At 47.2% G+C, this 12,277-nt stretch overlaps 1 protein-coding gene across 1 annotated transcript in view; it reads right to left on the bottom strand.

Annotated features, from left to right (window-relative positions):
* Positions 1-153: 153 nt before the first annotated feature.
* The window catches only part of LOC103782145 (histone-lysine N-methyltransferase, H3 lysine-79 specific-like), a gene marked incomplete at both ends in the record, with an annotated part of 45,193 nt that continues 33,069 nt past the window's right edge, over positions 154-12,277 (bottom strand). The window contains 10 exon segments of the mRNA XM_008949893.1: positions 154-218; positions 1,455-1,660; positions 2,349-2,578; positions 4,326-4,452; positions 5,773-5,919; positions 6,698-6,821; positions 7,083-7,564; positions 9,454-9,579; positions 10,120-10,257; positions 10,830-10,931. Of these exon segments, the coding sequence (XP_008948141.1) occupies positions 154-218; positions 1,455-1,660; positions 2,349-2,578; positions 4,326-4,452; positions 5,773-5,919; positions 6,698-6,821; positions 7,083-7,564; positions 9,454-9,579; positions 10,120-10,257; positions 10,830-10,931 (1,747 nt within the window).

Here is a 12,277-nt window from a genome sequence, read left to right as displayed (position 1 = left end):
GGCACTTGCCTTAACTGTGACTACACAAAGCCTTGGCAGAACTGCACTCTGCTCAGCAGCACAAAAGCCTCATACTGACAGCTTCAGCCAGTGGCAAATGCCCATTCCCAAGACCAACCATCACAACAAATAGTGAACGTTCCCCACACTCACCATTTTCAACAGTCTTCTGTGGAGATTTGCTTTCCAATGATATTGTTGCAATTTTCCTCTCAATTCTAGTGGGGAAATAAACAGGTTATAGCAAACCTACAAATAAACAGGTCACTGCAAATCTTTTCTGGCACATTTACCCTCATAACCCATTTTCCTCATGTTCATGTCTTAGCAGTTGGCTGGAGTACACAAAGCCAAGTCAGCCGTACAGCTCTGTGTTACTAAAGGAACTTAAAAGCATTTTAAAAAACCACCACAAACTTTAAGTAGGAGTTATTAGAGAATTATCCCTCTTTGCCAAGATTATTGCATATTCAGAGCACTTCATTGTTGCTTTTGTTTCACAACAAGGAGTGGGCTGGTGCACACATTTCTATTGTGGTTCCTTTTCCAGCACCTTAAACAAGAAAAAAATTGCACCCACAGGCAGGCAAAGCGTGGCAAGTACTGAACTTTCAGAGCAATGGAGTGGGCTGGTGCACACATTTCTATTGTGGTTCCTTTTCCAGCACCTTAAACAAGAAAATTGCACCCACAGGCAGGCAAAGCATGGCAAGTACTGAACTTTCACAGCAACAATTCAAGAGTTTGGGGCAGGAAGTAAAGAATTTTGAATGAAGCTGAAACTGGGAGTGAGCAGGAGACATCTTCCTAGTTAAAGATGATACCCCCAGCCTCAGGACTCCTACAAGGGTGGGGATCAAGAAGATGGGGCCAGAGCCTTCTCAGTGATGCCCAGTGACAGGACAAGGGGCAACGGGCACCAACTGGAACCCAGGAGGTGCCACCTGAGCAGGAGGAGAAACTTCTTTGGGGTGAGGGTGGCTGAGCCTGGAGCAGCTGCCCAGAGAGGCTGTGGAGTCTCCTGCTCTGGAGAGATCCCAAACCCTCCTGGCTGTGACCCTGGGCACCCTGCTGGGGGTGAGCTGCTGGAGCAGGGGGGCTGGAGGAGATGATCTCCAGATCAATCTGCCAACCCCAGCTATGCCGAGATGTTGTGATTTGATGCAACATCGTAAGAAAAAAACACACAAACAACCCAAAATCATTCTACACTAACTCTTTCAGAGGCCAGACTCTGCAGCCTCACAAACACAGCAACGGTAGGTTCCCACATTCAAGTACCACTTTCTTAATACCTCCCCTGCTCACAGTCTCAGCTGCCTAAGAGGTCTGGAGTAATGGTATCTGTCTCCAAGCGAAAGGAACAAAGGGGGCTTAGCACACCTCTGCAGTTTAGAGTACCACCATCAGCTCTCAGAGACATCTCAGCCTGAAACCCAGGCCCACATATTCACCTGCTGCTGTTGTGCTCATCTTCAGATCCCTGCTCTTCGTCTGACGTTAGAGGAGAGTAATGGACCCCGTTGGTCTGCATGAGGGGCTTTTCCTTTTTCAGTACCGGGGGCTGGTCATTGTCCTGGTAAGGAACAGGAGAGTTCTTCAGGGAGTTTTCGGGAGAGGAAATGGCTGTTATTTCTAAAGGCTGGTTAATGTTATTGACCTGGGCAAGAAGGAAAGAAAGCAGTTACAGATGAGAGTATCCCTTTAGAAACCAAGCATCTTGTTAAGGATATTAAAAGCAGGCTTGACTTGCTCAGCTTTAGGCTATGCCAACAGCTGCTGGCCTAGCACTGCTGCTCTTACACTCCACCATCCTGCACTAGAACCCAGGATGAAAGCTTAAATAGAAGGTGGAAAAATGTATCAAATCAAAGAATGAAAGTCAGGTTTCGATGCAGAAATGAAGACATGGGATAATGACATTTCTTTTCAAATTACCACTCTAGGATGACATGAACACAACTTGTATAGCTGGCTTAATTATGCAAGAATGCCATATGCTTCTGGCACTCTCACGCTGTTTAGTCAATCTTACTTTAAACTATTTGCAAAATATTTAATCTACAGCCTAAAAACCAACTTCACTGCTAAAACACGCTCTTTGCCTTAATTTTTAATGCTCTGACAGCAAAGGGCTCTTTGAAGACGTTCTACCTGTACAGAAACAGTTCACCAACTTCTCTCCTGCCTCTCCGAGGGGCCATTTCACCAGGGCTCTCCACACCAGCTCTAGCCACTGTCCCAGCCTGCGCCTACGCTGCAGAGCAGAGCAGCTCAAGCTCAGCTCTCCTCCAACGACCTTCCCCAGGCCCTTCTCTCTTGCCAGAGCCCTTCAGCCTTGCCCTTACCATGGAGTTGATATTGAGGGGGGAGCCCGACGGCTGCGTGAAGAGCCCGGAGGCGGCGGGTAGGGGTTTGCGCTTCGGGGAGACCCCAGCGCCGCCGCTGAGGGTCCCAGCAGAGGATCTCTTCCGCCGGCCTCGCTTCTTCCCGTCCTGCGCGTGGGCTTGGCCACAGTCCAGCCGAGCGCCCGTGGCCAGAGGACTGTGCTTGTTGGAAGGGGATTGTTTTACATGTCCTGTATTAGGAGAGATTGTAAAGATGATTCTTCTCTTGGCCTCGTTCTCAGGATCTGAAAACGCTGCATCAGACTGAAGATCCCCCTTTGTTCCTTCGGCAAACATCTTCTGAGCATCTGCATATTGCAATACCCCTACCAGGCTCTGGGAGGTGCCATTTAACCTGGGGCTTGTTGAGTGCTGGTGAGCAGGGGAGTTTTGCCCAGAGTTCCTTGACTGCATCATTAGCAAAGGATGTTGTGGAGTGGAACTCCGAGACCCTACTGAGTTAAACAGACTCCCAGAGTCGTCCAGAGCTGCCTGATCAACACTATGGTTAAGATGGGCTGGGCTGTTTGTAAGATTTCCATTGACTGCCACGGAGCCAGAAGAGTAAGAAAAACCTGTTGAAAGGGAAAGTATACATCATTGCTTCTGCTGAGTGATAGATGACAGTGCTAGATGGCTGGGGTGACTGGGGGTGCTCTCAGCTCTACCTGTGTCACACCAGCCCACAGCCGGCTACGACACGGAGCTCTGTGTGCCTATGGCCTCGGTTAGGGGGTGATGATTTTCACTGCTCTCTTTCCCAGTTCAGGAAAAATCCTACTGAGATATCCTACCTGGTTTTTAAGCGGGATTCCAGGGTAAGTTTCAACTGAACTGTTATCCCTTTTGAAATCGGGGCTCCTCTACTCTCAACTCCTTCCCATAGGCAAGGGAACAGAGGGCCACACTCAGACTGCTTCCTTCCCCAAAAAAGAAGGGACTTTGTCAACCACACGGCCCACCTCCTTCTCAAAATGAAACAGAAGGCTGTGGTTTGGGCAGTGACAGGGGATCTTCAGAGAGGTGGCAGAAAAACGCCGCATGGGAGCAAGCTTGGAAAAGGGAATTAAGTATTTGTCATGGTGGATCCTAAATGGGTTTAGTGCTCTAGCAAGGCCTTGTCTCTGGGCTGTCTAAATGGAAGGGGTGGCAAGGAACATGGTATTGTTTTACCACAAGTTTTGTTTAATACTTCATTGGTTTTACAGAAAACTGCAGCCAAGCCCTTCTTTGCAAAACAGATGCTAGAAACAACACAAGCCCCTCGAGGTGGTAAACAATAAGAACAAATGCACTCTCATCAGGGATCAGCCATAGAGTAACTTCTGTATGCTAGAACCTACTTATCCTGGTCCACAACATTTCCTGAATGGCTAAAGGCCAAAATTTCAATAGATGAGCAAATTCAGAAGCAATGTCTGCACTGAAATGTATCCCTACCCTCCTGCTTGACCTTCTTCCTACCCAGACCTCGTGCCCTTACAACTGCCCGTGAGACACCATTATGACCTGCACCAAGAAATCAGTGTTGCTGTTAAAAACACTCCACCACCCTGTAAAATAAAACTTTTAAAGCCTGATCATCACCTCGTAGCACATCCATGCCACACTCTGCTGGTTTGCCACACGGTGAAGGCAGGAATCTCTTAATCCACACAGAAGAATTTACAAAAGCAATTATTTATTTACACTGCAAGATGCTGCAGTTCAGGTAAAGGCACGTGTCAAACCAATCCTTCATGCCAGAATGCCTCCAAGCTGTAGGCACAGGCTGTCTCAGAACATCACCATCCACGGTTCTCTGGTCTTGTTACAAAACACATTTATCTATCACTCTACTGCCTGAAGACCCGACAAGAAGTGTTTGGAAAACTCCAACACATGCCTTTGGGGTGCTGTCATGACAAGGCAGCACCTTCATGTAGGTGAGGCTGTTACCTGAGGTAGCCAAAGCCAGTGGCTTGTTTCCAGCAGCATTGCTTACGCCATTATGAGAACTAGCACCAATCTGCTTTTCAAGTGTCGCTGAGTCTCTACTCTGATGAACTGGGCTAGGTGTGCTTCTCTGGGGGAGAAAAACAGGAGTTTTAGTACAGGAAACAGACTCAGAATCAACACTTTATACAAAATTCACATGCATTTAGTAGCACTAGCAAGGAAAGTGGCTCTACTTCCTAAATGTCCTAGATTTTGCTTGTTTTGAGGAAAACTGAGATCAGCACGTTATGGGACAAAAATCAACACTGTGATTAATTCCAGTGCAATAATATCTAGTGCCCAAAAGGTACCACGCAGGTAGAGGGAGAACAGGTTCATTGTCCCAGAACATTTAGGCTCAGGACAGCACTGCAATCACAACAAACACCCCTGTCCAATGCTTCACAGGCAGCCGGGAAGGAAACAAACGGCTGTATCACATCCCAGAGCCTGTGCACACAAAATTCCCCAAACCAACCCCAAACTGAACATGAAATGCATTGGGCCACGTTCTCTGGTACACTATCTAAGGGGATGGGCAACAAGCAGTGTTCTCCTAAAGCAGGCAGACTGTGAAATGGTAGCCTGACTAAAGCACGTGTGGGAGAGATGCCATCCAGAGCCAACGTTCTCTGAGGGCATGGGACTCCTGCCTGGAGCTGGGCAGACTGTGGTTCTGCTACAACTACAAGTCTACAGCTGGAAGAAGAGAATGGAGTGAGTACTATGAAACAACTCCAGCTTTCCAAATATGGGATTGTAAGGCAAGCATCTGTGATTGGCTTCTGAATGCACAGATCTCATGTGAAAGCAGCAAATGCTTCTCAGTTCCCTACTGCAACACTTTTGTGACAAACATTTGTGAGAAAAGGAGCCAGCCTTTTACACACTCCTCTGCCACTTGAGGGTAGCACTGACTCATCAGAATTTCCACAAGATGGCCCCAAAAGTTCTCTTGGTGCTCCCAGAGCAGTCATTGGCAGGTTAGGTACCACAGCCCCTACACATCTGTGTGATGAAGACAATTTTGAGACGACCAAACTGAGGCAGAAGAATTTGTCTCCCAGGGTGATGCAAGAAGGCAGGGGCTAAGGGCAAACTGCCACGTGTGATTCTCTGCTTTCACTGCCACAAACTCTCAGGCTTTGCAGCTTTTCCACCCAGCCAGACGTTTAAGACTAGGATCTCTTGAGGCACGTGTTCTACTGAAAGACCACCACCCTACAGACACAGAGAGGAAAATCTACAGAACGACTAAGAGCCAAAGGATGCATCCCAACAGCAGCCTCCCCCACAGCATCAGACATTCCAGATTAGCAGCCCACTAAGGATTCTGGGGCACAGCACCCCATTCCTGCCCAGTGTGATTTTAGTTAGGGATGGAAAGTGTTGACAATCCCTTACTCACCACCTTCTCAACACGGCTAGGTAGGACTACGCTGGCCAGAGGGATACTAACAGGGAGTTTATTGGGCTGCACTGTGCTGAGAGGAATACTGATAGGTAGGCTGGTGATAGTTTCTCCATTACTCACAGAGGTTCTCTCTCTCAAAACCTGTAAGTGCAAAAGAGAAGGCAATGTTCTTAACCACATGCTGTTACTGAAAAGGCTTTTTAAGCTCATGGTAACCTGCTCATTTATATTTTGTGTCCCCTCCCCCTTTTCTTCTGTTTTTTTAAAGAATTACACAATTAAGAGTGATGACTATATGGCACAGACAGGGGGTGCATGGAGCAGCTTTGTTACCAACACCAGTCCACTGGGACAGAGATATCCACAGTACAGAAATGGGTAAATTAAAGCTACTGCTGGCTGCAAGATGCTTTCAGCAAGCTCATTTCCTACTGTCTTTGTCAGAGCTCTGTGAAAGCACTTGTCTGACAGACTTCCTATCTTGAGGCCCTTGGTACACAGAAGATGTGGTAGCCAGAAATATTGCCATGGTAACCTCCTATTGGAGGGCACCTGCTTGCTCTGCAATGAGCACCAGTATGATTCATGTCTGGACCAATTACATGGCCAATTTTTTGTTATTTTTATTCTCTTAATTATGAAGGATTCTGCTCCTCAAGTTCAAGTAGACAGGCACCAAATCAAAGAGAAGTCCTACTGCATTACTGGCACAGTTCATATGCAAACCAGTAACTCAGAGGTGAGCCCAGTATTCTGTTCCTCCAGCCAGCTCCTTTTTATTGTATCACACCTACTGCATTTCGTGTTATTTTATTTTCCATGCCAAGCTGACCACAGAAAGGACCACGCCTGCATTCCCTAGTTGGGCTGATTTTTCCTTTGTAACATCTTGGCACTGGAGCACAAGCTGATCTCTTACCTTCTCTCCTGCAACTGGTAAGGCCGCTGGGGAAGATGGCCGAGTTTCCTGAGGGCTCAGCTTTATGCCATTTGAAATACCAGGGCTTGGATATGTAAGGCCATTCTCTTTGACATGATCAGCTCTGGAACAGAGTTTGTATCATTGTTAGAACACAAAAGTTAATGATTTCTCTTTTGCAAAGGACTCCTACACTGCACTCAAGGCACTCTGCCACCTCATCTACCCAGTCAGCTGGCACTGCTGCTTTTCTTGACACAAAATTTCTCAAAGAACTGTATAAACCTCCACTTTCAGAAAACATTTTTCCACAATCCAAATAAGCCAGTTATTAAAACAAGCAGCTACCTCTCCCTTTCCCATCCCAGCCAAGGATCATTCTCACCTCTGTATCTCATTAGCTGTTGCTTTCCCATTGACTCCATGGTCTTGATTCAAGTGTCTCCTTAGTGCTATTTTAGCTGGGGAAAACCTGGTGTAATCGGGTAAGGACAAGCTTGTCATCTTGTCTGCCCTCTGTCTGCTGCTGTGGTTTGGGGTGCACGGAACTATGTCTTGGTCCAGGTGAGAGGTCGTGTACTGCGGGGTGTTCTGCTTGGACGAGGGTCGGCTGAAGGTGTTGTGGATTTCATAGGGAGTAGCATGGCCATTCATGGACAGTTCGGGGCTCATGCCGTTGATGTGGGGCATAGGAAACTTGGAGCACTCCAGCTCCAGCTGGAACCTGCTGTGATCAGCCTCAGGATCCCTGCTCAGGGGGGGTTTATTGCGGAGCTGTACCGACAGCGACTCCTCCGACGGCGTGTACGACTTCAGCTGCATGAGCTCCTGCTGCCTCTGGCTCTTCTCAAGTTCCACAATGCTGATCTTTAAATGAAGAGGAGGACAGTGATTAAAAACCACATCTAACAATTCTGTCACTTTATGGAGTTCTGCCTTGATGTAATGGTTTGAAACCTGCTGCTCCTGGTGGGTGGAGATCTGAAATCTAAAACCAGGAGCAAGCCTGAAGGAAAGGGGCAGAGACCTCTTCTACTCCCACTGCCCTCTTCCTGTCTTCAGGACTTCCTGCTGGGGTCTATAAAGGGGGAGAGAAGACACACCTCTTGCCTCTCTTCCTCTTCTCCTCCCTGCTGGGGTTCTGGCTGCAGACACTGCTCTGCTGCTGTTTGTGGTTTCCCTGTGCTGCACGTGGCTGTGGCCATCTTGGGACCTGGGCCTGATCTACAGACTCTTCCCTGCCTCCATCCACGTCCAAGGATTGTGCATCCAGCTTCAATCCACCTCAATCCAGCGAGATCCAGCACTGGGGAGCTTCAGCACAGCATTTGGGTTTTGTATTTTTGGAAGTTTAACCTTCCTTGCTTTGTTATTACTATAATCCCTTTACCCTGTTAAACCCCTACCCCTCTCCCTTTCTGTACCCTGTTAAACCCCTGCCCTTCTTCCTTTCTGTTCCCTGTTAAACCCCTGCCCTTCTTCCTTTCTGTTCCCTGTTAAATAATATATTTCATTTTGTTAACTTTTTTCAATGGGTGCAAAGCTTTCATTCCCCCTGCCTTCCTTTGTTTACCTCTCTACCTGGGAGAACTAAGGGATAAGGGAGGTGGGACACAATTCTGCCTTCTAACCAGGACACTTGATGTGCTTCTCAGAAGAAGTGGCTGTGTTTCTGGGAATGATGCAGAACAATTGACTCAAAATTTGAGAATCAAATTTCAACGTGCAGCTGAAGTGCTGGGGTTAAAGCCCCAGCCCTGAAGAAGGGTTGGCAGATGGATCATGTCCACAACCAGGCAAGAAAGCCCCTCCTGATTGCTTTTCACCCAGGGCCTGGCCAGCCTTGGGTGGGAACTGATGAGGAGATCACCACCAGGTGCCCCCACCTCCCACATTCACTTGGAGGAGGGGCAAGAAGCCACCTCTGTAAGAGCTGACTCTGCCTGCAGTGAGGCTGGGAGGTGTGTCTACACAATGCATGTGCTGTGTGGGGACTCTGGCTATTTGAAGGGCTTCCTGAATCTTTAAGACAACTGGAGTTCCCAGGATGTCAGGGCTAGAACATGAAGCTGTCTCTGAGTCCCCACTCTATATCTGGGCTCATGGCCTGGCTGCTACTGTCACCCACATCTTGGCTCCTTGACTGGCTTGCTCCCTTCTTCACGTCCCCTGCAGTGGGTGAGTGCATGGATTTGTTTCTCCTTTGGTTGTCTGGCACTTGGGATCTCTGGTGGGTGATGTGGGAGTGGAGGGAGGAGTTTGGCTGCTGGTCTGCCCCTTAATGATAATATCATTCTACATTGGGCAAGTGGTCAGCAGAACTGCTCTGAGCTTGAGATCAAAAGACCCTGGTAAGAGGAACATGTCAGAGACTCTTAGCAAGTAGTTTTCATATCTTAAAAGTGAACACAAAATATCTCCAACCTCTATAGAGAGTATGGAGTAACTCAGTACTGCCAGTCATTGAAGGAAACCTGCTCCCTGCCCAAGGCATCCAGCAAAAGGCTGGGTTAGCTCTACAGCTGATCTCACAGGGAAAGGAAAGTTCTTCAAACCCAGGAGTTTAATCTCTTTTCACTATAGCAAGTGACATTCTGTGGGTACTGATTCCTGAATTGAGACATCAGAGCACAGATGAAAAAAAAATCAGCCACTTAGTTTCTTTTAACACCATATTTAGTCAAATGCCCTTAGCTGGCCCACAGCCAAAGAGTTACCCTAAGCTGGGGACTCTAGATTTGTTTCTTGCTCTCTACCTGCAGTTCCAAACAGTGCTTTTGTTTCTCAGAAATCTGATTCTTCAACGCCTGCTTCTCTTTCAGCAAATTCTCCAGTGACAACGTTGACCAATCCAGCTTCAGTTCTTCACATCGTGCCTTAAGCTGCAGAGACACCAGATAAACACATCAGAAGACAACTTTCACCACTGCCCTGCAAGCTGAAAGCCATGTACCTTTTCAACTGGATATAAGCAAGAAGCTTCTTACCCCACTGGAAACTCCTCAGCTTAAGCCAAATGCCACCAAAATGGCCCTGTGGTCTGCACAGAACATTGCAGGAGGTGGCCTGGTTCCTTCTAAGAACAGTGTTATCACCCACCCTTCCTAAGCACTTCCAGATCTCCCCCTTAACAGTTTGAGTTACCAAGACAAGCAACACAGGATACACTTTGCATACAGAGGGGCAAAGCTGAGGCCAGAGCCAACTGTCACCTCAGCATTTAGTTAGAGGGTCACCAAGGAAAGGGACCACCTACATCCTCTCCCCCACCATTCCCCTCTGTTATAGAGGAGCCAGAGCAGCTGGATGATTTCTCATTCCTTCAGACAACTTAAGGACAGGGGCAGCCCTTGGCTCATGACCTGTCCTCCTCACACCCATGGGAGCATCACCCTGCCATGCAGCCCCAGTGTTGCACTCACCAGCTGTAAGCTCTGGTTCCTGAGTTCACTGTTATCCTTCTCCAGCTGTTTTGTCTGTTCTTTCAGTTGCTGATTGTGAGCAGAGATTTCCTTCTGAGCCTGAATCAGGTCATTGTATGTTAGAGCTTTAACTCCCAACTACAAGGTGAAGAGTGAGAGGGCAAGAGATCATTCACTAAGGTCCTGACATCCTAATTCCAGGCAACTACCACATTTGAAAGTAGCATTGAGGAGACCACAGAACTTCTGCAGCTCACAGGAAGTCCTCCAGCATTCTCCAAGGCACTTTGTCATTGCTACAGGATAATCAGGAAGGACAAAAGTACCTCCCTTAGAGCTTCTGTTCCAGCAACTCCACTTGAAAACTGTCATTCAGTTTCCTGAACATTATTTTTGTAGGGAGCCACCACATTCCCTTCTGTGCCTCTGAACTCACAGAGTTTGTTCACCCAGCAGGGGATGGGTCCTTGACTGAAATCCCACAGTGCCTGCTCTCTGTCACCCCCTTCCCTCAGATACAGATGGCACACAAAGATTTCAACAACAAAGACACAACATAACCCAGGAGCAATGCAGACTCCACATTATTTAGCATGGTCTGCTGCAAAAGAGGCTGAAGGCTTGAGACCACTCTGGTCTTACTTATTTTTATCAAAAATGTTTGCATGCAGATGACTAACAAGCATCCACTTCCACCACGTTAGGGCTACCTCATCAAGTTTCTGCTGAAAAAGACGTTTGATTTCCTCTTTCTGTGCCTGGCAGTGGGTGAACAACTGCTGTGCTGTCCCCAGTAACTGAGCGTTCTTCTCCTGGAAGAGGGAAGGGTTAGAGAACACACTTTTAGCACCAACTGCAGCACTGTCTGTTTTAATAAGATGTTTAAATCTAGTTAGTATAGCAAGTTGGGAGTGAATCTAAGCTCAGGGGAGATGTATGAACTAATCTAGCCCTATCTCAGATTTCTGTGAGCCTGTATTTGTTGTGTTCAGCACTTGGCAAAGTTAAGTAAGCTGAAAAGAGCTTTTAAGTCATTTTTTTCTGATATATGGTAAAATATAATCAGGGTAGTCTTAAAAACTCATTTTTATCCCTCTAGTGCAATGTAAAGAAGCAGGAATAATCACATCCTACAGAGCAGCAACAGAACTGGAAAAGATTATCTGTATGAAATCTGTTACTAAACTGGGAAGAGAATCTAAATCTCCAGAGTCCCAATTCAGAGTTTTCCTACACAATACTCATGAAAGACACACAGTTAAATGAAAAGACACTGAGGGGAGGTAGGAAGAAAGTCATAAATAAGTCAAACCACTTGTACTTCTAATGTCAAAATTACTCCAGTGAGCCACCCGACCCTTCCCCTCGCAGAACATTTCCTGCCCATAACATTCCTTCCCTGGATCCTCACTTACTCATTTCATGGTCGTGCAGTACGTGAGCCTCAGCAAAGGGCAAGGACAGGACTGGCTGAAGAGCCTCATTTACTCCATTCCAAATCAAAAGGAGTGCAGCAAGAGCAAGCTCTGGAGATTACATTTCTCTCCAACTTCTGCAAGGACAGGACTGGCTGAAGAGCCTCATTTACTCCATTCCAAATCAAAAGGAGTGCAGCAAGAGCAAGCTCTGGAGATTACATTTCTCTCCAGCTTCTCCTGCTGAGGCCAAGTGTGAATTGTGCAGAAATGCAGCCAGCACGCCAGAAAAAGTGGAGGACAAGGGTTTAAAGCACCTTGATCAGGGAAACAGCAGTGCTGGCAAGTTCTACATGTGTGAGAGAACACAGGTCCTGGCATCCAGCTCTTGTTGCCCCCAGCCAATGGCTTGGGAAAACAGCTGAACCTCTGCAATGCTGAATGGCCTGCCATGGGTGATGCTGAAAAAATAACTTATGCTTCCAACATCAGTCATTTCATCCAGCCTTTACAAGCAGTGGAGGAGCTGACAGCTCCATCTAAGGGTAATCTGGTGAAGCAGCAGCTCACAGCATCTTGTTTATTTTAAAATCCTGTTACAGAAACATTTTTCTTGTAAAAAAATCCTTCACATAAGATGGAGTTACTAAATACACTGTACAACAGCACCTCATCCAGCACAGCTCAGCTTCTGCCTTTGTGAAGCTTAACTTGCCATGCTCTCTGTGTAACACTCCATTAAA

Source organism: Merops nubicus, unplaced genomic scaffold, assembly GCF_000691845.1.
Source record: "Merops nubicus isolate BGI_N331 unplaced genomic scaffold, ASM69184v1 scaffold11181, whole genome shotgun sequence".
NCBI lineage: Eukaryota > Metazoa > Chordata > Aves > Coraciiformes > Meropidae > Merops > Merops nubicus.
The sequence above is the reverse complement of the archived record's forward strand: the minus strand, read 5'-3'. Positions and strand labels throughout refer to the sequence as shown.